The sequence below is a fragment of the Phyllostomus hastatus genome, unplaced genomic scaffold (assembly GCF_019186645.2).
Source record: "Phyllostomus hastatus isolate PE091 unplaced genomic scaffold, TTU_PhHast_1.1 phas_scaffold_317, whole genome shotgun sequence".
Taxonomy (NCBI): Eukaryota; Metazoa; Chordata; class Mammalia; order Chiroptera; family Phyllostomidae; genus Phyllostomus; species Phyllostomus hastatus.
In genome coordinates this window covers 2260006-2285482 of record NW_025334023.1, presented here as the reverse complement: position 1 = coordinate 2285482, position 25477 = coordinate 2260006, and the positions used below count along the sequence as shown (strand labels likewise).

The window sequence follows — 25477 nt, the reverse complement described above, 5'->3', positions numbered from 1 at the left end:
GCCTGTAACATCTGGTTCAGATGCTCCCCTCCCTCCACCCCTCCTCCTCAGAAAGATCTTTCCCGACTCCTTGGACTGGGTCGTGGACACCCTCTGGGCACTCCTTCCCCGCAGCCAAGCTTCCCTCTGCCACCGCCTTTCCATTGGGGCCTTTCCTTCACTGGGTCAGTAACTCCGGTAGCTGGGGGCGGGGCTGGGGCGGGGCTGGGGCTCGTTCTTTCCGGGCCCCAGAACCAACCCAGGCCTGAGCACAAGGTGTCAGTAAAGGTTTGCTGAACAAATGAAGCATCACACTCAGTTTATACTCATTCCTCAAAACCCAGCTCAAATGCCTCTTCCCAGAAGCTGTCACTCCCTCCTCCCATCTTCTCTCTCTCCCACGACCCCGAAGCAGGCAGCATATTCCTCGGGTATAGAACACGTCACATTATATTTTTGTGAGCAGCTTAACATGGCTTGCCCAACTCTCCGTGGCTGACTAAGACCTGGAGAGCCAGGCTCGGGCTTGTCTGTCTCTGTGGCCACAGGGCCTGTCCAGAGAAAGAGCTCTGTAAGTAGCTGGGGAGAGTCGGGGATCTGTGGGGGACCTCACTCCACATCCGGCTGAGCTAAGCTCTAACTCTCTGCATGCTTTAGGTTTGGTCAGGCTCCTGGTGTCCCGGCCACAGTGGTAAAGACTACGGCTGTCCGGGCCCCACGGGTCCTGCCCCAGTGGATTCAGCGGCCCTGCCGCTGCCACTTGGCTGTGAGTTTCTGTAGCAGCTCATGGGACTGCCGGCGGAACTTCTTCTGGGTGAAGTAGAAGAGGATGGGGTCCAGCACGCTGTTGGCACTGGCGAAGGGCCGCGTGCCTTTGTAGGCGGCTGCAAAGGCCTCCAGAATGGGGCAGGAGACCCCGGGCGTGGAGCGCACCGCCAGGTAGGCTGTCTTGGTGACGTGGAAAGGCAGGAAACTGATGGCAAAGGCAGCTGCCACCACCACAGCCATGCGGGCTGCCTTGCCACGCCGTTCCTGGGCCACAGGCCCCGTGAGGCAGTCCTGGCGGCACAGACGGCGGGCCAGACAGAAGTAGCAGACCAGCAGGGCGGCAAAGGGCAGCAGGAAGCCGATGACCGTGAGGGCCATGCCGTAGGGCAAGTATCGGGTGGCCAGGGCGGGCGGGCTCAGGTCGTAACAGACTGTGCGGTTACGCTGGATGCCTGTGGCGGCGAAGAAGGCTGTGGGCAGGCACTGGGTCGCCACGGCCAGCCACACGATGCCACACACGAGCCAGGCGACCCGGCGGCCCCCACGCTTGTGCCAGGGGGCCAGAGGGTGGCAGATGCCCAGGTACCGCTGGAAGCTGATGCAGGTGAGGAAGAGGATGCTTCCGTGTAGGTTGGCGTAGAAGAGGAAGCGCACCAGGCGGCAGGTGAGGTCGCCGAAAGGCCAGTGGTCCCCTTGGGCGTAGTTGTAGATGAGCAGGGGCAGGGAGCAGGCATACAGCAGGTCGGCCAGGGCCAGGTTCAGGGTGTACACAGCCGTGCGGGTCAGGGCCCGGCGGGACGTGCAGATCTGGGCGATGACGCAGATGTTCAGCGGCAGGCCGGCCGCCAGCACCACCGAGTACACGGGCGGCAGCAGCAGTCGCTTAAAGTTCTCGCGGTAGACGCAGGTGGTCGGCGGCGAGCCCGGAGCCTGGCTGGTGCCGTTGTGCCACTCCATGGCTGCCCGACCGGCTTCCTACATCTGGAGAGGCTGCAGAAGCAACACAGGGCTCGTGAGGGACCCGTTCGCCCACCCCGTCCCTCTCTGGGCCCTGATCTCCCACCCGAGCCGTCTCTGGTTCCACCCCGCGGAGGCCCCGCCCAGCGCCCCCTTCGAGGAAAAAAACCTGGAATTCAATAAAGCTCAAGCTTGGGAGAAATCCACTTCACTTTCTTTCTTTCTTTTTTTTTTTTTTTATGTTTATTTCTCACCAGACTTCCTGGTGAACTTCTTTTCATCCTTCAAAACCTTAGTCAAGTGTCTCTGCTGTGTAAGTGGAGATGGATAGACTTTGGTTTGCACCTCAGCTTAGTTACTGGCCATGTGGCCTTGGGCTGCTGATGGACCCTCTCCGAGTCTCAGCATTCCCATCTGAAAGGTGGGGGAGTGGTGACCGACCTCTCAGGATGTCCCAAGGTGAGAGGCACTAAATCGTGCTATACAGGGCTGCCCCGGGGAGCCCGTGCCCTGGAGACTGTGGTTATGGTGGGCCTGCCTGCCTGTCTCTCCTCACAGACCAGGGACCTCCTGAGGAGAAGCGCCAAGGCGGGCGCCTGTCTGTGTGGAGAGCCCGGCCCCGGGGTCCAGGGCACAGAGGGCCACTGCGACTCTTAATGAATCCACATGAACAAAATGTCCACACACCGTGAGCTGACCAAGGACAGCGTCTACCTCCTCGGCCAGGACTCCACCTTCCAAAGCCACGGTCTTTCTTTTGGTTGCACTTTTCTTACCTGTAAAATGAGGAAAGGAGGGATTCAGTAGTTCCCTAAGAAGCCTTCCACTGACTTAAGGCTGCAGACTCGTCTGGTAGAGCCATTGATGCCACAGCGCCCTCCGGTGGCTAGAGTAAAAACAGCTTCCCTGAATGCAAATAGCAGAGGACAACCTCAGCGGGGGCGGGGGCGGGGGCGGGAGGTTGGAATCTAGACACAGTGAAGGGCAGCGGCTACTTAATCTTACTCAGTGAATTAGAGGCAGAGCCCTAGTTTGAGCTGGAGCCCAAGCCCAGCCATCTGACTCAGAGGAGGCAGCTTAGTGTAGCCCATGAACATAGAACGCAGAGGTTCCTAGCCCAACTTCAGAAGATCAGGCAGGCCTGGTTCAAATCCTGGCTTCCCTTCTTCCATACTGTTCAACCCAAGGCATGCCACTTGCCTTTTCTGGGCCTGTGTCCTCATCAGTAAAATGTATTGTAGGACTGGCATGCAGCAGGTGCTTAATAAGTGCCATGCCATGCCATTTTACCCTACCCCTAATCCCTCCACTCATCCTTTCAGGTTGCGGTTTGGGGGAACCACAGGCATAATGCTTTAAGGGGCCCCTGGTGGGACAAGTCTGACTTCTTGATGCTCACCCCCCAATTGGCACGTCCACATTTACTGGTGTCCAGAGAGAATTTGCTGCTGGACTCCGATGGACCCATAAGGCAAAGCCATTGAGATAGTGAGTCAAATCCCCCCCTCTCCCTGTTTTACAGATTGGAGAAACTGAGGCCCAGAAAAAATATAAAGCCCTGCAGACGCACTCTGAGGGTGCCAGAGGGTTGATGCTGTGATCCAGATGGCCAGGTTCAAACAACCAGCTCTGCCACACGAGAGCTGTGTGGCCTTCGGCTCACTGCTGAGCCTCCCTGCCTCCATCTCCCCATCTATAACATTCCCCACAGCCCATTTCCTCGCAGGGCTGTGGGGAAGACCAGTGTGTGGCACAGGGCAAGTGTTAGCTATTCTTTTTTTTATTTTTATTTTTAAAAATATTTTATTTATTTATTTATTTTTAGAGAGGGAAGAGGGAGAGAAAGAGAGGGAGAGAAACATCCATGTGCGGTTGCTGGGGGTTCTGGCCTGCAACCCAGGAATGTACCCTGGCTGGGAATCGAACCTGGGACACTTTGATTCCCAGCCTGCGCTCAATCCACTGAGCTACGCCAGCCAGGGCTAGCTATTCTTAATGTGAGTATACCTGCTTAGTAAAGTTATGAGATTTAAAAAAAAAGATTTTATTTATTTTTAGAGAGAAGGGAAGGGAAGTAGAAAGAGAGGGAGAGAAACATCAATGTGTGGTTGCCTCTCACACGTTCCCCCCACTGGGGACCTGGCTTGCAACCCAGGCATGTGCCCTGACTGGGAATCGAACCAGCAGCACTTTGGTTTGCAGGCTGGTGCTCAATCCACTGAGCCACACCAGCCAGGGCGAGATTTTTAAAAGTTATATTAGAGCAACACATAACTCCCCATACTAATTTCTTCCAACTTAAAATTTCATTTTGACAAAAATATTTTACCCAGATTCTGGGCATCTGCAAAATGGTGATGTTTGGATTCTCTAGTCTGTATCTCACATGGCACATCGCCTCTCATCACCACAGATTCTCTGTGGCCCCATGAGTTAGGCGTGCCGGGTGCCCAGCCTACCAGTTAGGCACAAGGGGAGGCCAAGGAGGAAGCATGGTGGCGCCCCCACTGTAGCCAGGAAGACAACATTAGTACAGGCAAGAGAAAGTTTATCACTCATCTCTTCACTCATTGTTCAGGCCATTCTTTTGTTCATGCATTCATTTTCTGGTTTTCACATGCTAGGCATTTAGTGAGTATTTACTGCTTGGTGGATGCATGAGGACACAGTATGTAGATTAGACTTAGGTAGATAGATATAGAAATACACATACACATTTACCTATACTTATATGTATACCTGGTAGAACAAAAGCAGGTTTATAGGAATAAACACAAAATATATTCTTGTATTATTATTTGTTAATTATTGCATTATTTTCCACACTGATGACTGTTAAACTACTTCTGCCCTGCCGTGTACACATGCCAGTCTGAAGGGGGAGACCAGTGCAAGCACAGGACAGAAGAGCCTTTTCAGAGGAGGCTGAAGGATGGAGCAAGACCCTGATGGTTGGGGAGAGGCTCCCTGGGCTGAGAGGGGTGTGAGGACCCCTGGGGTGTCTCTAGGTGGGGAGGAAGGTGGAGCAGGCAGGGCCTGAGGGGAGAGCAGCCTGCTGGGGTGGAGGGTCGTGGTGAGGAGGAGGAGGCTGGTGGAAGAACGGTGCTATGTCCCTGAACCCTCCTTTGAGAGTCCTATTGCCCTTGGACACCACCCCAGAGAGAGGTCTCTGACTTAGGTGACTGGGGACTCTAGTCGTTTTCTGCCTGTCTGCCCCCCCCCCCCCCGGCCCCAGCAAGTCAGGTTCTCTGGGCAGGGAGCACAGCTGTATGAGAGGATCCAGGGCAAACCTGCAGGTCAGTGCCGGGAAGGGCAGGCCTGGCGGTCACCTGGCCCCCTCATCCATTCTGCCTTCTGAGGACGTAGAGGGGTGAGCTGTTCTCCCAGCTCCGAGCAGGAGCGGGTTCCGGGAGAGCTCGCCCGGCCCCTGCCTCCCGGTGGCACCTGACTTCGGCTTCCTCCGGCTCTCACCTCTGTCACCTAGTCTTGGGACCTGAGGCCTGGACCAGCTTGGACCCAGCCTCTTCCCGGGCTCCAGCCACTGAGTGGTGGGGGCTTTCCAGCAGGTGCTTCTGACCACCTCCTTCCCTGCTGCACCCCCCGTCCTCCGGAGGAAAAGCTCAAACCCCAGTCCTGACAGTCCAGCTGTGCCGAGCCTCCCAGCCTTGTCTGGGGCACCTCAGGCCCCTGCACCTGGCCCTTCCTCTCTCATCACGCTGCTCCCAAGAGACCGAGACGGCCAGAAATCCAGACGTCCTCTGCAGCCTCCTCATCTGTACTGTTCTCTCCGCACAAAGTGCCACCCAACCCAACTCTGTTCCTCACAACCCCAAGTGTCCATCGAGCTCCAGATCCAATCTTGCTTTTGAGGTGCAGTCCCTTCCTCTGGGCACCCCCAACTCTGTGGACCTGCTTTAGGTCAGCGCTAAACCCAGCCTGCCTGCCCACAGTGACAGTCCCTTGTGCCCAGGCCCAGCCCCGCTCCGCACGGGCCGTGGCCCCGGACGCACCGCCCCTCACCTGCCGCCTTCTGTCCCCGAAGCAGCACCTTCGTTGGTCTCACGTGTGTCAGCCAAGGGGAAGCCAGACGTGAGGCTCCCCGCGCGCCTGCCCTCCTCCCGGGCTGCAACACCTCTGACCAGGCCAGCAGCTTCCTCTGTTTCCTGTCAGGGCCGTCTCTGACTGAAATAGCCCCTGCGGGGGCCGCCCCGCCCGAACACCCCTAGCACCAAGGCCTGGCGGAAACTGGGACTTGAAGAACAGGAGGTGGAGAAAAGGTCCCTTCCCGGAACCCTCCCCCACCCCAGCGGCGGATAGAGGGTGGTGGGGGGTGGAGGGAGAGGGGCGAGGGGGTACCGGTGGCTGCTGGTCGAAGGGCAGCCGCACAGACCCAGCAGCTTCCTTTCTCCGCAGCCTCTTCTCAGTCTTCTCACCTGTCAAACAGACAGCGTAGCGATTAACCAGCCTTCGGCTGTACCGCCAGAACCACCTTCCTTCCCAGTTACCCCCGTCTCCCTCCATCCCTGCTGTCCCCATGGATCCAACAGCTCACTGGCCGACGTGCCCAGCCCTCTCCGTGGCCGTCCACTCACGCACTCACTTACTCAGCCACCCTCTGCCTCCCCTTCTAGCTCTCTTCCTTTTCTCCGAAAGCACTGATTACGCACCCATTATATGCCCTCAGATATTCCCCCGTGTTCCCCTGCAGCAGTCACGACCCCCCTTTCCTGTGGCAGGCCCAGAGCCTCCTGGGAGCCATGGGTGTGAGCTGTGGGATGGAGCTGATGCCTCTGAGGGCTCACCTGAGTGAGGTTCTCTCCCCCGGCTCCTCCTCACCACCAGACCAGGACGCAGAGCTGCGGCCCCTACCCACCAGCCCCTACCTACCGTGTGGTTCCGGAGTAGCCCTTTTCCCTCTCTGACCTTCTAGCAGAATGTGGTCATCCTGGCCACAGCAGGCTGCGAGGGGGACTGCCAGAGGGAGGGCCCAGTGTAAGCACTGACCTCACCCCCAAACCCATTTTACAGGCGAGCAGATTGAGGAACCAAGTTGGGGCCAAAGTTTCGACCGAGCCAAGAAAATTCAGGTTTGAGCTACTGTAAAAACTTGGTCAGTTGTGCATGAATTGAGCACCTACTGCATATGCAGGACTGCCTGGAGACTGCTTGTGCTAGTCCTCTGCTGGGTTCCCAGGGTGAACTCCTGGGGTCACCCCCACGGGGGGGGGGGGCACTGCGTGTCCCAAGAATGGGAACAGCTCCAAGGGCTTCCTAGGAATGCCAGTCTCCTGGCAGGGCTTGGGAGTTAGTTCCTGTCACCTGGCGGGGGGGGGGGACGGAGCTCAGATGTCACGTGTCACTCCGCACACCTGGAGTGACCTGGAAGGGCTCCTGGGTAAGACAGGTCTGTTGCTGGGCCTGAAAGGGCCAAGAGCACGTGGACTTTGAAAAGTGAAGAGACATCCCAGACAGGAGGCAGAGAGGTGGGGAGCGGCCCCCCTTGTGTGAGAAATGAAGAACAGTATCGCAGCCAGAGCAGAGGATGAGTCGTGTGAGGAGGAGGCCCCTCGGGAGGCCCGAGGGGCTGGCCCTCTTGCAACCTCCAGGCAGAGCCCCCGTGCCCTGCCCCCAGCCCAGCCTCATCCTCCCCGCCCGGCTTTCCGGCCTCCAAGCCTGCGCACAAGCTCTTTCCTCAGCCTGGGGTGCTGTCTCCCACTTTCCCTGAGTGATCCTCACCTACGTCCCTGTAGTTTTCTTGTCTGTGAAATGAGAATGAGCATTGGCACCTATGACAAAAGCTGGTGCAGGAGTGAAGTGAAATGAAACCCTGTATATAGGTGCCCTGACACACAGTAGGTGCTCAGTAAACATTCGCTAACTGAATGAATCCATTCCAGGCCCCACCTAGTAAATGCCCACGTGTTGGGTGCCCTCGGCCCACCACAGCCTCCACCACTTCCGGGGCCTCGGCACCAAGTGTCATTTCTTTTTCTTTTCTCTTTTCTCTCCCTCCCCTCCCCTCTGCTCCCCTCCCCTTCCCTTCCCTCCCCTTCCCCTTCCCTTCATTTATTCAGTTTTAGAGAGAGGGGAAGGGAGGGAGAAACACTGATGTCTGAGAGAAACATTGGTTGGTTGCCTCTCATACACACCCTGACTGGGGACTGAACCTGAGACCCAGGCCTGTGCCCTGACCAGGAATCAAACCAGTGACATTTCATTTTGCAGGACAATGCCCAACCAACTGAGCCACTCCGGTCAGGGTTAAGTGTCATTTCTTAACTGCCTACCGTGTGCCAGATGCTTTATCTGCAGTTGTAGGAGGGTGGGAGTGGGAGATATTCTTCTCTTCATTTTATAGGCAAAAAACTAAGATTGAGGAAGGGCCAATGAGTTTCCCAAGGTGTCACAGCTAGGTGGCATTTCAATGGGGTCTTTCTGTTTCTATAGCCCCCTTTTCCAATGTTCCCTTCAAGTTTGGGGACTCCCAGGGGAGTGTCTTCCCTGCACTGAGGGCCTGTGGCCATGAGATGGCGCCAACAGACTACACAGCATGGCCAGCCTCACCTGCAGCCCCCGGCTGGTTGGCAGGTCTGCACCCGGCAGGGGCTTCCCAGTGGGGGATGGCTCTGAACAAGGTCAGGGGCAGTTCCCAGACTCCTCTCCTGCTGACCCCCTCCCCAGCCTTTCTCCCAATCATTCGCAGATAAGCCCTGTTCTCAGGTCCTCTCCTGGTCAGTGTGGCTCCCAAGGGCCACTGGACACTGGCAGGATGACAGGGCCAGTGCTGAGCCCGGTCAGTCCGAGGTAGAGGCCCTGGGGGTGCCACCCCGAGCCCAGGTGCCCTCCACCCGCTTCCCCTTCATGCACACCATCAGCAGGAGCACCGAACGAGGTCCCCCTCTCACAGAGGGGCAACTTTTTAATAATTCAGGCAACAATCCTTGGGGTCAATTTATGCCGCAGAAGAAGCGATTCGGCTTAGACATAAGGGAGAACTGACAAGGGTTGAAACTCCTTGGGTGGCTTGGACCCTACGGTCTCAGGATACCCTTTAGAGGACTTCTCGGCCGCCCCCCTCCCCTGTCCTCACCCCCAAGGCCCTCATATCTGGAAGCGATGAGGAGGCCTGATGACCAGAGGCAAGAGCTGGAAGCCTGAGTCACAGCCAGACAGCCAGGAACCAGCCCAGACCAGGCTGGATGTGGGAAGAGGCCCCCAGCCTTGGCTCGCCTGCCTGCTGGGAAACTGCTCTGGAATCCCCCTTGCCTAGCCCCTGAACTGTGAATTTAGCAGCCCGGGACACAGGCTCAGGATGGGGGTCAAGACTCAGCTTCCTTCCCTGGAGGAGTCAGGCAGGCTGGGATCTGTTACCACCTTGCTCTGTGCCCCGACGCGAGCCACTTCCCCTCCCTGAGCCCGGGGCTCTGCCTGATGGACAGGGCTCATCAGGGCGCCCACCTGGCAGGACCGTTATGTCCTCTGTGCTCCGGTCACCAGCCCACCCTTGTCCCAGGTGGCATCTAGCCCGAGGCCAGTTCCCCGTGCCAGTGCCTCCCTGGCACCTGGAGGACAGCGGACAGGCAGCGGAGCTCGCCCCTTTCGGAGGAGTTTCAGCTCAGCCGCACGATCACACTACCGGGCCGGCTGCAGAGCCAGGGAAACCTGGCAGGAGGAGGGCACAGGGAGGGTGGGAAACCTGATCTCTCTTCTCTTTTCCACTTCCCTTTCTCACCTCCTTTTCAACAGGAATTAAAGCTGGAACTGAAACAACCATTTTCAACGCAAGGAAGGGGAAGCTGTAGCTCGGGGGAATTTGGGGGTTGAGGCTGCTTCCTTTGGTTCCTCTCCAGCCCCTATAGGCTGAACCGAGAGGGAACTCGCACTGCTCAAGCCTCTGCTGCGTGCCAGGCCCCGGCTGCTCATCCCTGAGCTCAGGCCACCCCTGCCACAGGCTGGACAGATGTTTTCCGTGGAGCACTGACTGCGCAACCAGCGCTGTGCCAGAACTCTTTCCATGCCACGTCTCATTCACCCCTCACAGTTCCCATCTCAGATGAGGAAGCTGAGGCTTGGCAAAGTTAGCAACAGGCTCTGTCTTGGAAAGGGGATGAGGAGGTCGGATGGACACCAGGATGGCGAGCGCAGGGCTGAGAAGTCAGGGACAGCTTGGGGCTGAGGGGCTGTGAGAGGGAGCACACAGGGCCGACAGGCAGTGGCGGTGGGAGAGAGAGTGCCTGGGGCAGAAGCTCCTCCCACCCAGGGCTCTGGGAGAGCCCAAGTCCTTCCAATAAGCCCTCTTTCCCTGGAGCTGGTATGGGAGGGTCTTGTTCCCGCCTGGACCCCCGGGATGTTCAGTGTTTTCCCTGTGGAGGTGTACTGCTTGGGTTTCTCTTCAAGGAAGAACCAGCCGTCTGGCTGCAAGCAGTGCGGTTGGCTGACAGCCTCCGCCGGTGTGCGGGGGACCCACCCATCCTCTCAGATAACCAGACTCCCGTCTGCTGGGAAGAGCTGGCCCAGGTCCAGCCAGCTGGCCTGCCTGCCGGACAGGCAGTCATTGTTCTGCTCCTCTGTAGTTTCTTCCCACTCGGTTCCTAGACCCCTTGTGGTGATTAGGGCCCCACCTCCTGGTTTTCCTTTGGGGGATCCTGTCCTTCCTGTCTTGGGGTTCTTGAGGATCTGGGAGTGGTGGGTCTGTGACATAGGCCTGTCAAGGAGAGACAAATGGGCTCCTCAGGCCCCATAACTGGCTCAGAGGTGGATGGACAACCTTCACTGGGTGCTTCAGACTCAATTCTGGATCCTTTGCTGGAACATTGGGAAGGAGAGAGATTTTCGACTGGGTTTGCAAAGCTGGTAGGAAGTGGGCGTGGAGCTGCCGAAACCAGGTGACTATGCACCAGGCACCAGCCTTAGCACTGCAGATACTGTCCGAGGTAAAGCTAAGGGATGGCAGAGTTGACAGGCAGAAACACACAGGTTCCTGAGAGCACCACTGAGTGCCTTGTTCCAGCCGCACCTGAAGCTCCCCCAACCACTGCACTTTTTGGTGGTGTGAGCTGATAAAGCCCCTTTTTGTTTCAGTCCACTTGACCTAGGATTCTGTCCCTTGAAAACCAGGAGTCCTGCCCGTAGACTGGCGTCCCTGCACTTCCCTCTCCTCTTTCCGCAGCCTGTGTCCACAGCCTTGGCCCCAGAGCCCTCACGTTCCTGTTGGGAGGTCAGACTTGACCCTGCACCTGGAGGCCGCCAGCAGAGGGACTGTCAGGTCAAGCCTACTGCCCCCGACTGCTCCCAGAGTAACCACTGTGTGTCAGGAGGTGCCAGGAGGTTCTGGGTGGGAAGCTGGAGAGCTGGAAACCCAGCTTCCAGTCCTGACTCACCTTCCACTTGCTGTGTGACCCTGGGGAGGTCACCTCACCTTCTGAACCTGCTTCCCTGAGTGACTTCACTGCCGCACTCTCTCAGGCAGTCTGCAGGGGCCCATGCTGTGCCAAGCGCTTTGCGGCAGGGTCTCATTCGCTCTCACAGCAGCCCCGGGTGGGGGTTTGCATCATCCCGTTTCATAGATGAGAAAGCAGGCTTAGAGAAGGCGAGTGGCTTGCCCCGGGGGACACAGGGAGTCCGTGGTGGGCCAGGACCAGGGTGCCCAGGAAGAAAGGTGACAAGTCCCCATGGGAAAACCGAGGCCAGAGAAATTAGGAATTTGCCCAAAGTGACCGTGAGGCTATAATGCCACCCTGCCTCCCAGGAGCACAGTGGCCTGAGGAGGGACACGGAAACGGGGGCCAGGAGACAAGGAAGGAAAGAACACCGCCCCGACGGTGTGGCTCGGTGGGCTGGGCGTCGTCCTGCGAACCAAAAGATCGCCTGGGTTGTGGGCCAGGGCCCTGGTTGGGGGCGTGTGGGAGGCAGCCACACACTGATGTTTCTCTCCCTCTTTCTCCAGCCCTTTTCCTCTCTCTAAAAATAAATAAATAAAATGTTAAAAAAAAAAAAGACTAGTCCAAGGATTGATGTCAGCCACACTCCTCCCATTCTCTAACTTTGTCAGGAGCTGGGGACAAGGTCTGCTTTGTCCCTGGGGCCCGGGGAACAGCCTGGGTGCCAGCCCCGGGGAAGCCCTGGGCTGTGCTGAGTGAGGGAGCCCCGCCTGGAGGATGAGCCACACGGCTCTGTCCTTGGTGCTGCCTGGCTCAGGCTCAGTGACAATTTGAAATATCTTTGTCTTGGCTGATGACAGAGAAGATTTAAGGGAAATCACGTTAATGGAGTAGTACCTCTGAGCCTTCCTGGGTACCCCAGCCCCCGATCCTCCAGAGGGCAGACCACCAACTCCGCCTGAGTGTTTCACAGACGGACACTGAGGCCCGAAGGTAGGCAGCCTTGTCCACGGCTCTCACTGATAAGGTTTGGGCGTGGAGGAGGCTTCAGAGAACCCCTCTCCTCCCATGAAGGGCAGCCCCCTGCCTTGGCCCTGCTCTGACCTAGCACCCAGGCCCACCTGGCAGGGATAAGACATGAACCCTAAAGCCCATGGGTCAATGACAGGGCTCTGAGCTCTGGACCCTCATGGCCTTAAGAGCATCTGACTCAGGGCTCTTGCCAGCCCCTCAGAGAAAGAGGCCCCCTGCAGCCTCTTTGACAGGACTTGTCTGGCCTCTGCTTGCATACTCCCCATGACAGGGAGCTCACTCCTTTGCTCCCAGGCCACTGCATTCCACCTGGAGAAAGCTCAATGGGAGACGTACTTTGTCACACCAACCCCTGAGATCTGTCCCTAAGTACTGCTTAGTTTCCCCAGTCTGACCTGCCTCAGACTGCCACAGAGCCTAGCTGTCCCCAAGCCCCAGGACACCCTACAGAGACTGTCCCAAGATGACTTATCAGTCGGTCTTCATCCCCACTGGGCAATTCTAGTGCTTACGTCCAGGCCAGGGAACCCGGTGGTGGAGCCCATAACCAGGCATGAGGCCAGGGGGCCGTGCCCACTTCCAAACCTGAGGGCAACACCCTTTGCCTCTGTCCTGTCTCATTCCCTGCCTGGGTCCTGGAGGGGGCAGGCGAAGGGAGCAGCACGGTCTGTTTCCATTTGGGGAGGGGGAAACTGAGGCCTCTCAAAGCTTAGTAGCTTACTAAGGCCACCCATCTGCTGGTGGTCTTCCAATCAGCCACACTGCCTTCCACCAAACTCCAAATCCTCACCTTCAAGCATCAGTCCAGTGGGACTGTGGCCCCGTTTGCAGCCAACCCAGCTCGGGAGGAACAGGCTTTGTGGGCATCTGAGGGGCAGCTGGGGGAGGACATCAAAGTCGGGGCACCTGCCTGGCTAGGGGTGCAACATGGGAGGTCAGCGGCAGCATGGTGGGTCCTGCTGAAGAAGAGCGCGCTGCTGCCTGCGCAGAGCATGCGAAGGACACGGCCGGACCTCGCCTCCTGCAGGCGCTCACTCAGGTGCCCCTTCCCCACAAGGCCTCCCCCGACTCCAGCTAAAATGCAACCTCTTGCTCCGCATACCCGTGCTTCCTACTCCCCTCCTCGGCTACGTTTTTCTCCTTAGCGTTTATCATCTCTTAACACGCTGTTTTATTTATTTGTCTGCTCATTGTCTGTCTCCCCCAGCCAGCATGTAAACTCCACCAGGACAGGGGTTTCATGTTTTAGTCACTACTGCATCTCCAGTGCCTAGGGCAGTGCCTGGCACAGAGTAAGTACTCACTAAATATTTGTTGAGTGAATACATGAATACATGGATTTCTAAGGGAACATCTAGACAGAGAGCACTTAGGAGCAGAGATCTGGCTGGGGGCAAAGGCGACTTGGCTTGAGGCCACATTTGTGTCATAAGCTGCAGGTTGCACTTACAGTGTGTGTTTCTTGGGGCCTGGGCACTGATGGAGGCCTCAGTGCCACCGCACGGCTGCCTCTCTCTGGCTGTGCGAGATTCAGGCTGTGATCGGTCCCAGCAGAGAAGGGTGAACTTGGGCGGGTGGGCCTGGGCTCCCCGCCTCTCCCTGCGGCAGGGTTCTAGGTCTCCCCTGGCATTCTCACCTGCCACAGCGTCATCTCCCCCTCCCCACACTGGTGCTGCTGCATCTTATCCTCCTGCCAGAGCCTCTTAGCCCCCCCCCCCCATCCCTGGCCTGTGCACCATCACTCCCTCTGCCCTGGGGCCACTGATCTGGAGCCGTCCAGCACCCAGGCCACATCTTCCCAGTCTCTCTCCCTTCCCTTGCCAGCCTGGAGCCAGAAACCCTGCGGACACAGCCAGCATGTTCACATCCCTCACTCCCGGCACCACAGGACTGCTTGGTCCTGCACGGTGGAGCGGAGTGTGGCTGGAGGATGCGACTCAGCCGAGGACCCTGAGGCCACATAGATGAGGTCACTACCCCCCTGTCTGGGTCCCCAAGCCTGTGTGGGACTGGCCTCCCTTCTCTCCATTTCAAACTTCTGCCCTATCTTTCTTGTCAGCCCTATACCCTTAACCCCAGTGGCCCTCAACTCCTCCTTCAGAGCAAAGAAAGCCCTTTCAGAGGGGCCTCCTTCCACTTTCTGCACCAAGTAAGCCTGTGCCTGCTCGCTTCTCCCCTCATTCTTCTGCAGCCCCTCCTGTGCCACCAGCTCAGCCCGCAGCACCTCCATTCCCCCCTCCCCCCCAAAAAAAACCTCTCCTGCTGTGCTGCTTCCTCCCTTCAGTCAAGCTTCTGGAAGAGTCTTTACTGCTCTGCCTCCACTTCCTCCCTCCCTGCCCCTAAGTCTCATGTCTCAGGTGTTGGGCCCAGGGCAGAGCGGGGCCTTTGGGCGCAGCTTAGAGAAGAGCAGTGGGCACCCTGTCTTTCTTGGCCAGGCTGGCGAGAGGAGACCATGGGATCAAGTGCCCATCTGAGTTCCAGTGCAGAAGCGACCTTGGTCCTGGTGGTGTGGCTCAGTGGATTGAGCTGTGGCCTGTGAACTGAAAGGCTGTTGGTTTGATTCCAATTCCTGGTCAGGTCACATGCCTGAGTTATGGGCCAGGTGCCTAGTTGGGAGTGTGTGAGAGGCCACTGATCCAGGTTTCTCTCCCTGTCTTTCTCCCTTCCTTTCTCCCTCCCTCCCTCTCTCTCTCTCTCAAAAAAAAAGTATTCTAAAAAAAAACAAAACAAGAAGTGACCTTGACATGACAGACCTTGGGGGGAAAATCCGGCCTCTGCCAGGTGACTTCTGCTTGACTCCCCCGCCCCCACCCCACCATCAGGCCGGTGGTTAGTGAAGCCAGCAGAGGGGAAGCTCCTCTGTGGCTTCCAGGAAAGGGCTGCGCTCTGACGGGAAGGCAGGGTGAGCTCAGGGTGGGCAGGGGCACCTCCAGAATGTCTGTTTGGGTGGGGACTGGGGGATTTGGAGGGGGTAGAGGAGGGAGGGGACAGGTAGCTTTGCATAGGTTATAACATCAGTCTGAAAAAATATCAGACTGTATCATCAGTTGTATGCATCTTTGAACGGGAGAGCTGTCAATCATGGAGCAGGTGAAGGTGGGGGACACAGAACTCCCTAAGCTGTGTCCTGTCATCAGCCCTGGTCATACAAAAAGTGAGGCTACACTTGCCTCAGAGCTCCCTGAAAAAATTCAGAGTTTTTCAGCCCCATCAATAATTCTTTTTTTAAAATAGATTTTATTATTTATTTTTAGAGAGAGGTGAAGGGAGAAACATCAATATGTGGTTGCCTCTCGCACGCCCCCTACTGGCAACCCAGACATGTGCTCTGATTGAGAATCAAACCAGTGACCCTTTAGCTTGCAGTTGGTGCTCAGTCCATTGACCCATACCAGCCAGGGCCCCGTCAATATTTTAATTCTCCCATGCAGTCCCATGCATTCTCCCCAACCAATGCCCACCCCTGGGAGGGCCCCAGGTCAGTTAGATCTATTCCTGGCATCTGCACTGCTCTGCCACCCATCACTGGGCCCTCTCCAGAGCTCAGCACTTGGCAGACCTGGTTTGCAGTCTTGCCCTGCAGCTTATGAGCAGTGACTTTACCTCTCTGAGCCTCAGGATCCTTAATGATAAAATGGAGATAGTAACACCCACCTCACAGCACTGTTGGGGCTCAAATGAAGCAAGGAATCTAGGATACCTGGGCTACTATCTGGCAAAGTCAGGTATTCCCTTAGTGGGGCTTCTATTATTGCTCATAATTTTATCAGAGACCAGCTAAATCCATGAGAAATGGCCTCACTTGTAGCCTTTGCTTATTTACTCACTCACTTATTCATTTGTCATTTGTTTGCAGGGAGCCTTACAGTGTGCAGGGACTTCACTGGGCCCTGTTCTTGAGGAGCTCCAGCAGGTGGAAAGACAAATGAAGAGGTCTCTGGGAAGACAGAGGTGGCCTCCATCCCTGCCTGGGGTATCAGGGAAGGCTCCCTGGAGCAGGTTGTTCTTTGGTGGAGTGTGGACAAGGAAGTGGAGGGTGTTGGGGGCAAGGAGAGCTGATGAAGGTGCAAAGGCGTGGTGTGCCTGCAGATGTCTGTGTTTGTAGGAGCTGAGCCTGGGAGGCCATCAAAGCCAGTTTCCAACAGGCCTCAAATGTCAGGCTGCAAAGTTGGCATCTGAATGATGGATGCCTGCCAAGGAGCCCTTGATGGTTTGTAAGAAGGGCAGAGGTGTGATCCAGTTTGAGATTTAGGGGGCCCCATTTGCTGCTGCATGGAGGACAGATTGAATGTAGTTAGAGTCCTGGTCAGAGACTCTGAACTGGGACCCTGGGACAGGACAGGGACACTGCAGTATGGGTGGGGGTGGGGCCAAATCAGGGCCCTTGAATGCCAGGTTCAGGGCAGCCTCCCATCCCTCTTCCACACACCCCTCCACAGCCCTGACAGCCAGGATGCTAGAAAGACAGACTCTCAGAGATGCTCTGCTCTGGTCTTCAGGTCACAGAGGGGAATTCAGGGTCCAGAACAGGCAAGAGGATGCCTTACAGCCCTTTAGTGTGCCCATGGGGGCCTCCTGCCCTGGACCCCGTTCCCAAGGCTGTTTCTGCAGTCTGACTCCTCTCCTGGGGGGTGTGGCTTTGGTGGATGAGGGATCTAGAAGGATGACTTGCTCCAACGGCCAGGCCCACGCAAGCCCTCCCATTTCCGACTGGGGAGAGGAGCCCTTAGAGCTTCCAGAATTCTCTCTCCTCTTTCTCCACACCCAGTTTGTAACTAGGGAAACCAAAGCTCAGAGAAGAGAGGCAGTAGGCTCCTGGGATATAAACACGGCCATCTGGCCTATGGGTGTCAAGAACCAAAGGCAGAGTACTTGGGCCCTGCTGCTGGGCAGCTGGGTCCATGATTCCTGAGGACACCCAGCTGGTGGGGGGTGGAGGTCCTACGGCAGCAGCTCCTGGCCCCGGCCTGGCCCTTGTGCTCGGCACTGTTCCCAGGGCGTGCTCTCCTTCCAGATCAGTCTGCGTCTCTGCAAGGCACAGATGAGGAGGACAAAACAGGAAGGAACCATGTGCCTTCCGCTCCAGGGATCTGTGGGTCTGGGCTGGTCCCTTGTCTGGTGGCTCATCCAGGGTGGGGCTGGGGGGAGGCCTGGCTCTGGTCTCTGGGGTTTGCAGGCTGGACCAAGCCCCTCAGTGCCTGGCCTTGTGCTTGACCTGGATCCTACCTGGGGGTGGGATAGACTGGGGGTGGGGTAGCCTGGGGGTGGGTATGGGACTACATGGGAGATATGTTACTGTTTAAAGTGCTTAGTGCCTGGTGTTTGCTGCCTTCCAATCTCCCTGGAGAGGCCAGCTGGGCAAGGCCTGCTCATTGCCATTTCCCTGGAGGGGAAACTGAGGTCCCATTTCAAATCAGTCACCAAGCCCTGTTTGTTCTCCATCCTTACATCTGTCAAACTGTCCTTTTCTGTCATCTGTTGTCTGTGTCTCAACCTAGACTGCAGCCACCACAGGCTGTCTGTCTGTTATCTCCCTGGACAATCCATTACTTTCCTGCTGCTAGAGGGATCTTTGCTCAGCAAAAATATGACCTCATCACTCCCTGCCTAAGCACTTCATGGCTTCCCAGTGCCTGAGGATCAAGGTAAACCCTGGCCTGGTGACCTGTCTGTTCTCAGCATCCCCGCCTGCCCCTGGCATGCGACCTGCAGGACCTTGAGCTACTTCCAGGCCCTGGGACCAGCTGTGCTCTTCTTTGTTCTCTGGTCAGTGTTATTGCTGCCCCCTAGATGGCCCCTTCCCCTGCTGTGAACTCAAGAACAGAGGGGACCCAGGCCCTTCCCTCAGGAGGGGCCCAGGTAATGGCCACGGTTCTGCAAGCACAGAAGGCTCAGTGGAGGAGGCAACGACGAAATGGTCAACTGTGCGTGGAGGCAAAGGCACTTCAGACAGCGGGAACAGCCTGGCAGGGGCTGGATGAGGTGCCTTGAAGAGGGGTGAACGCAGCTGGAGCTGCCAGTGCGCCAGTAAATGTGGCTGGAGAAGAGGCCTGAACTAACAATAATAATGATACAATTACTGAACCTTACAGATCTACATTACACTTAATCCCTGTGAGATAGGACTGGTATTACCTCCACTTCATACGAAGGCACAGAGAGGTTACCGATTCGCTCAAGGTGGCACAGGTAGAACGGATGGCTGCTGGGCTGGAACTCAGTCTGGCTCCAGAGCCCGTGTTCTTAGCCCCTACAACACACTAGGGCTGGGTGGGGAGGCTCTCAGGGGACACCCAGCCCCTCTGTTGCTCTACCTAACTGCTTGGGGTCCAGCTTGCCCCGGGCTCACCCTCCCACCAGTTGCAGGGCTCCTAAAAGCTGCCTTCTCCAGGGACCAACCAAAAGGACTCCCTCCGCTTCTTCCGGTGCCACGCCCACCCCCTCATCCCCACACGTGGGAAGTCTGAGGTGAGGAATGTCCTTTCAAAGTAGGACCTCATGACCTGGCTGCCCGTCAGATTCCTGAGCCCCTCCTGGGGAGGAATGTTTGCCTGTCAAGCAATTTTTTGCTATGGGAGGGCCCTCTCCCATTCCACAGTAATCCTGTTCATTCAAGGTGGGCACCCGACCCAGAGCTGATCAGTTGGAGCCTGTACCCAGCCCTCCCTCCAGTGGTCGGTTCAGGGGAGCCCAGATACAGTCTGTCCCAAGGATTTTGGTAGAACCAGCATGAACGGTTTTTCCTCTTTTCCCCCAGGGTTCTGGGCTGTGAAGGCCCTAGAAGTTTGGTGCTTCTGGAAAGAACTTGGATGAGAATGTAGGAAATTCTTAGGAAGTCAGAGGAAAAGATACAAAAAGAAAGAGAGTGTTGGGGTAATTGTTGTAACTGCTGAATTCAGCTATGTCTGGTCCAGGTCTGCCTTGGGCCCTTTCTTTACCTGCACTGATGCCTTTCTTGCCCGAGATAGTTGCATTTGTCATTTGCAATAAAAACAGTGCTGGCCACCATGGCACCAAAATCTCAGGCAACAATAGAAAAAACAGGTCAATTAGAATTCATCAAAATTAAAAAAAACTTTTGTGCATCAGAGGACACTATCAACAGAATGAAAAGACAACCCATAGAATGGGAGAAAATATTCAAAAGCATATACCTGATACGGGATTAACATTCAGAATATATCAAGAAATACTACAACATAACCACAACCAAAATGACTCTATTCAAATGTTGGCAAAAGACTTGGATAGACATTTCTCCAAAGAAACTACCCAAATGGCAGCCCTGACTGGTGAAGCTCAGTTGATTGGGCATCGTCCCGCAAAGCAAAAGGCCACAAGTTTAATTCCCCGTCAGGGCACGTGACTGGGCTGCAGCCTGGTTCCCAGCTGGGGCACACACAAGAGGCAGCCAGTGGATGTTTCTCTCTCACACCTCAATGCTTCTCTCCCTCTCTTTCCCCCTCCCTTCCCCTCAGTCTAAAAATAAATAAATAAAATCTTGAAAAAATTTCCAAATGGTTAATAAGTACATGAAAAGATGATCAAAATTACTAATTGTTAGGAAAATGCAAATCAAAACCACAATGAGATACCACCTTCACACTCATCAGGATGGCTATTACTTAAAACCAGGAAATAACAAGTATTGGAAAGGCTGTTAAGAAATTGGAACCCTGTTCATTGCTGGTGGGAAAGTAAACTGGTGCAGCTGCTGTTAAAAATGCTTCGGCAGTTGCTTAAATAAATAAATAAATAAATAAATACAGAGTTACCATAAGATACAGCAATTTCACTTCTAGGTGAAGAGAATTGAAAGCAAGAGCTCAAACTGATCTTTATACACTAATGTTCATGGCAACATTATTCACAGCAGCCAAAAGGTGGAAACAACCTAACGGCCCATCAACAACAGAAGAATGGATAAACAGACAAGGGCATATCCATCCACACAATGAAATGTTATTGAGCCTTCAAAAGCAAGGAAATCCTGATACGTGCTGCAAATGGATGAACCTTGAAAACATTATGCTAAGTGAAATAAGCAAGACGCGAAAGGACAAATACTGTATGGCCCCACTTGCATGAGGTGCCTTGGCTACAGTCACACTCATGGAGACTGGAGGAAGAGCAGCGGTTCCCTGGAGCTGGGGTGGGGGAAGCGGGGAGCCGCGGTTTAGTGGGTGCAGTGTTTCAGTCCGGGAGGGTAAGGTTCTGGAGACGGGTAGGGGTGATGGTTGCACAACAGTGTGAGTATAACTAACACCACTGAATTATCCATCAAGAGTTAAAATGATAAACCTCATGTGTGGCATAAAAACATACATTTTGCCTCTGTCCCCGGTTCCTGACACAGAGCTCCTAAACCCCTTGGAACGTCCTGAGTGATGGATGCATCTCTTGTTCTAACGAGTTGGCCCTTGGCAGACGCCTAGGTAACTTCAGGATGGGGGGTGGGGTCACTAGGAAGACCACACCTTGAGTTGATCTTGGAACTTTCAGCCCCATCCCCTAATCTCCAGGAATGAAAGAGGGGCTAGGGATTGAGTTCAGTCACCAATGGCCAATGAGCTAGTCAATCATGTCCACACAGTGAAACCTCTTCATAAACCCCTAAACGACAGGGTTCAGAGGGTTCTGGGCTGGCGAACACGTGGAGACGCTGAGAGGCGGTGGAGCAGAGAGGGTTTGGAAGCTCCGCGCCCCGCCCCCCATCCCATGCTCTGTGCGTCTCTTCCATTGGACTGTTCCTGAGTGGTCTCCTTTGTGATAATCCGGTATTAGTAAACAAAGTGCTCTCCTGAGTTCCCTGAGCTACTTTAGCAAATTGTGGAACCTGAGGAGGGGTTCGTGGGAGCTCCCGATACACAGCCGGCCAGTCAGGAGTGGAGGCGGCCCAGGACTTGCCACTGGCGTCTGAACTAGGGCGGCAGCCCTGTGGGACTGAGCCTTACCCGGCGCGGTCCGTGCTGACTCCGAGCTGGTGTCGGAACTGGTTGGTGTAAGGGGAGAAAGCCCTACACATTTGGTGTCAGAAGTGCTGTGAGTAAAACATACATTTTACCACAAAAAACAATTAAAATGTAAAGTTTATGTTATATGTATTTTACTATAATAAAAAAAAATACCAACAAAAACAGCCTTGACAATTGTATCTGCATGTCAGGAGACAATTCTCCTTGGGTCTCTCAGACTTCTGCATGGTTTGTGAGCAGACAGATTGCCCTAGTTCCAGGCCATTTTTTCAAGGATGTTTTCCAAGCAAACAGCTTTGGAAGACAGAGATAGTCTCTCCCTCTGGAGCAAAAGGCAGGTTTGTGGACTGTCTGGTCTGACAGAGATGATGTCTTTCTCTGGGGCAAAAGTCAGGCAGGCTTGACGCCCATTATAAAATATTCGAGTTGCCCAGCATCTGGGTTCCTTTCTTGTAATGCAGTTCACTGCACATGCAGGTATTATTTGACTCCTTTGCATTGCCTTGTGGGAACTGGGGCTTGAGAAACTGGTGCTAATGCTTCTATTCTCCCTGCTGCTGTTGCTGTAGAAACAAAGTTCTTTGTCTTTCACCAGGAGTCTTAGGTTTTCTGCTAGCATCCATTGAAACTGCGGCTGGCTAACTTGTTAATTTGCAAGTGCATTAAAATTGCAGACTCCTCACAGGTCTTGTTACTGCTTGCAGCAGAATCTCAGGTGGGAGGTATGGGAAACTGGTGTTTCTGACAATTCATTATGATAGTCAGCCAACGAAGGCTTGTCAGAACCCTAGAGCTAATCCCTGGAAGAGGTAGTTTCGCTAAGGAGCTGGCACTTTTCCTCCTCTTGGAAGCTGCTCCTCCTTTTTTACTTTAGCTGCTAGGAAGCTCCAAGTCAAATGTCTACGCTCTCCTGCCTCAGGGTCAAAGTTAGTCTCAACCTTCATGTAACTTGTATATTCCTGCTCCTGGTTTTATTTTAAATCAAGATGTAATTCACCTTCAACAAAATTCAACCTATAAAGTGTACAGTTCAGTGGGTTTCAGTATATTCACAAGACAGCGCTACTGTCTCTATCATCTAATTTTGGAACATTTCATCGCTACAGAAGAAACCCTGTACCCATTAGCAGCTAGCCCTCATTACTCTCTCCCTCCTTCCTTCTTTCTAAGTAGGTGAGAAACTGCTTATCTACTTTCTGTATTTATGATGAGCACTTGGGTTTTCACTTTTTAGCTATTATGAATAACCCTACTATGAAAATTTGTGTTTAAGTTTTTGTGTGGGTGTATGTTTTCAATTTTCTTGGAAACATACCTGAAAGCAGAACTTCTGGATCATATGGTAACTCTCTGTTCAACTTTTTGAGAAATTAAGACACCGTTTTTCAAAATGATTGCACTATTTTACATTCTGCCGATCATGTATAAGTTCCAGTTTCTCCACAGCCTTGTCAACACTTATTGTTGTCTGTCTTTTTCACTGTAGCCATCTCATAGGAGTAAAGTGGTGTCATATTACAATTTGGGTTTGCATTTCCCTAACTGCTCTCTCTCCTGTTTGACTGTCATTCCTATTTCCCCATCTTCTTTTCTGTATTTCTGATTTGAGAACTGCCATCTTTTGTGGAACTAGTGCCCATGGATAGGAAATCCGTGGGTTTCAGGGCCCGGCAATCCTGGTTTTGCATCCTCCCTCTGTTTCTATCAGCTGTAACTTTGAGCAAGTTATGTAACCCCCTGGATCTCAGTTTCCCTGCTTATCGAACGTGAGTTATAGTATTAACGTTTCATGGTTGTTGGTTTTTATTGTAAAGGCAAATCTGTGACAGAGCTGCGGTGCGGGCCAAGCACAAAGTAGGGAAACCTTGTGAATGGGGAGTCTGACAGGGAGCTCTCCAGCTTGGTCAGGGCATGTAGGCTGGGGACTGTTTAGATTTTAATATATTATCTGCTTCATTGCAGCACATTTTTACAACAGAGACATTGCAGGTGCCTCAAATATCAGTCTGTCTGTGCCTGCACTCCCTCTTTGTGACAGGAGAACTGAGACTGGGCACCATAACATCAAGCACTGGTGAGTCTGTAGGGTTTATTCTAACATCTTACCAATTCCGGCTCTTGCCTCAGCCATCAGACCAGCCGCTGCCTAAAGGAATGGCTCCTGTCTCAGATGAAGGGATCTTCTGGGGACGAGGGAAGTGAACCGAAACTTCCTAAGAACCTACAAGTAATGGTATGTGCCTTATCTTATTTTATCCACTCCATGAACTGGTCAGGTAGGTTCTATTATTCCATTTTACAAGTCAGAAAACTGGGATTCCAAGAAGTTAAATGAGTTGTCTGAGATCACACAGCCAGCACATGCTGGCCCTGGACTCAAACCCAGTTCTCATTTCAACACCTGACTTCTTTTCCAGGTGTAGACTATGCCTCCCACGTCCAACAGGAGGCACTCAGAGAACTTTGGGGCGACCTGAACGGCTGGCTCCTGTTCCACTGGCGTGACAGAGAAAACGTCATCCTTCACTCTGTGCGTGGATCTGCCTTCCAGACGCCACAGGCCAGCCCTTTCCTGGGACCACAGGACAACCCCTGCTCCATCCCAGACCATGAAAACAAGCTCTGCAGTGGGAGCCAGGATGCCCGGCTCCTCCCCGCCTACTACTGACTTAGCTGGCCCAGCCCGTGAGTTCTCTAAGCAGGGGGCTGGGTCGGCTTGCCCCCAGGTCCTGGGCCAGCCCCAGACACCCATCATAGTGTTTTGCACAGGCCTGCCCTCCCATGGGAGCTGTTAATGACCGGCTGGCCCTTGGGCCTGGGGAACAGGAGGACACCTCCACAAGCCCAGGCTAGGGCGCTTGCCCCTACCAGACATGCCAAACAGTCAGAGGAAGAAGAGTCAGAGCTGGGACAGCATGTCCTTACCCCAAACTGAAATAGAAACCCCTTTTGGAGACAAATGGGGAAATGGCCCCAAGACAGGAGGGGTCAGGGTGGAGTGTCACTGGGGAGGGCCCTGCAGACACAACTTCCTGAGAGTCTTGACTGGTCTCTGTCACAATGGGGACCTGTCACAGGCTCTGATGACTACCTCCCCCCTCCCCCGCCCCAAGGAAGGACAAATTGGCATCTCAGGTTCCACACTGAACAAGATGTTTCAACTTCCCTGAATCTCTGCCTCCTCGACTGCAAAATGGACATAACAGTCATTGTGGCTGCATGTGCTTTTATGTAAAGCACTCAGCACATAGGAGGTGCTCAATAAACGGTACCCATTGTTAATATCACTTTACCTTCTCTTTCAGCTCAATATTGCCCAAGGGATTTATTCATTTGTTTTTCATTCATTTATCCAGTCTGTACATGCCTGCCAGGTAGGCCACAACAGTTAAGACTCAAGTTTTTGGAGTTAGGCAGGAGTTAAAACCCCAGCTTTGCCACTAGCAGGCAGGCTAACTCTGAGAAAGCCATTTCCTCTCACTGAGACTTCAGATCCATGCCTGTAAAATGGGAATAATAAGAGCACCTCTGGGTGGCACTGAGATGTCCAGACGAGTCAGTCGGGCAAAGATGTGAGAGCAGCCAGCGTGGAGCCTTGAAGGGAAAAGCAGACGGCAGGTGGGCTGCACAGCGCAGCCAGGCCAGCCGCCAGCCCTGCGACCGGGCTGTGCCGGGCAGCCGGGCCTCCAGGGACAGCCACAGGATGAAGCGAGGGTGGGGGGAGGGGAGGGGAGACAATTGCTAGGTTTCCGGGCCATGGCCCAGTCCCTTTCTGGTAAACTAAGAAACAGTGAGGAAACACAAAAAAAGATTGTCAGAAGTTTAGAGGAGAAAAGCCCTAGCCAAACAGGGAGCCTTGGGTAGTGTGGAGTGGCTCCACCCCCCACCAAGAAGCCAGGGGAACAGGCACACTCACACATGTTGCATACGTGTGTGCACACACACTCACAAGCTACACGGTCTCAGCCCCGCAGACACACCCAGGGCGTGCACACTCGTGCAGATGTCCCATCAGAGGCAGAGCGCTTTACAGTTTGCAAAGAGCCTTCTCATCTATCACCTCATTTGATGACAGGGGACGGAGAGACTGTCCCCAAACTGGCTTAGCACCTGTTCTAGATCCAGCAAGAGATGCGAACCCCAGACGTCTTCATGGGGCCAGGGCCCGTCCCATGGGCGGCACTGCTTCCTTTTTGTCCCGGTGGTGGTGTCAATGGGAGTTGAAAAGCAATAGAAACCCCGGAAACCTTACCCCAGCTCCCCCAGATACACTCATTTCCCTGCTTTGCTCCCCTTACAAGTCACACCTTGGCTCAGGACACACCTTCCCCACTGGTCACGTGGGGTCAGCTTCAGGCTCTCTTGACATGTAACTGGGACGGCAGA

The 25477-nt window shown here is 54.5% G+C and overlaps 1 protein-coding gene across 13 annotated transcripts in view; it reads right to left on the bottom strand.

Moving 5' to 3' along the window:
• Positions 1 to 281: 281 nt before the first annotated feature.
• The window catches only part of P2RY6 (pyrimidinergic receptor P2Y6), a 45560-nt gene continuing 20364 nt past the window's right edge, over positions 282 to 25477 (bottom strand). For 5 of the 13 annotated variants that reach the window (XM_045817749.1, XM_045817743.1, XM_045817744.1 and 2 more), the window contains 4 exons: positions 6061 to 6137; positions 5725 to 5867; positions 2392 to 2480; positions 282 to 1737 (listed from right to left, as the gene is read on the bottom strand). In XM_045817749.1, the coding sequence (XP_045673705.1) occupies positions 718 to 1704 (987 nt within the window). In that variant the 5' untranslated portion in view covers positions 1705 to 1737; positions 2392 to 2480; positions 5725 to 5867; positions 6061 to 6137 and the 3' untranslated portion in view covers positions 282 to 717. Of the gene's footprint in view, positions 1738 to 2391; positions 2611 to 5724; positions 5868 to 6060; positions 6138 to 23197; positions 23217 to 25477 lie in introns of those variants that run through there. The other 8 variants (XM_045817751.1, XM_045817752.1, XM_045817754.1 and 5 more) reach the window with 4 other exon arrangements.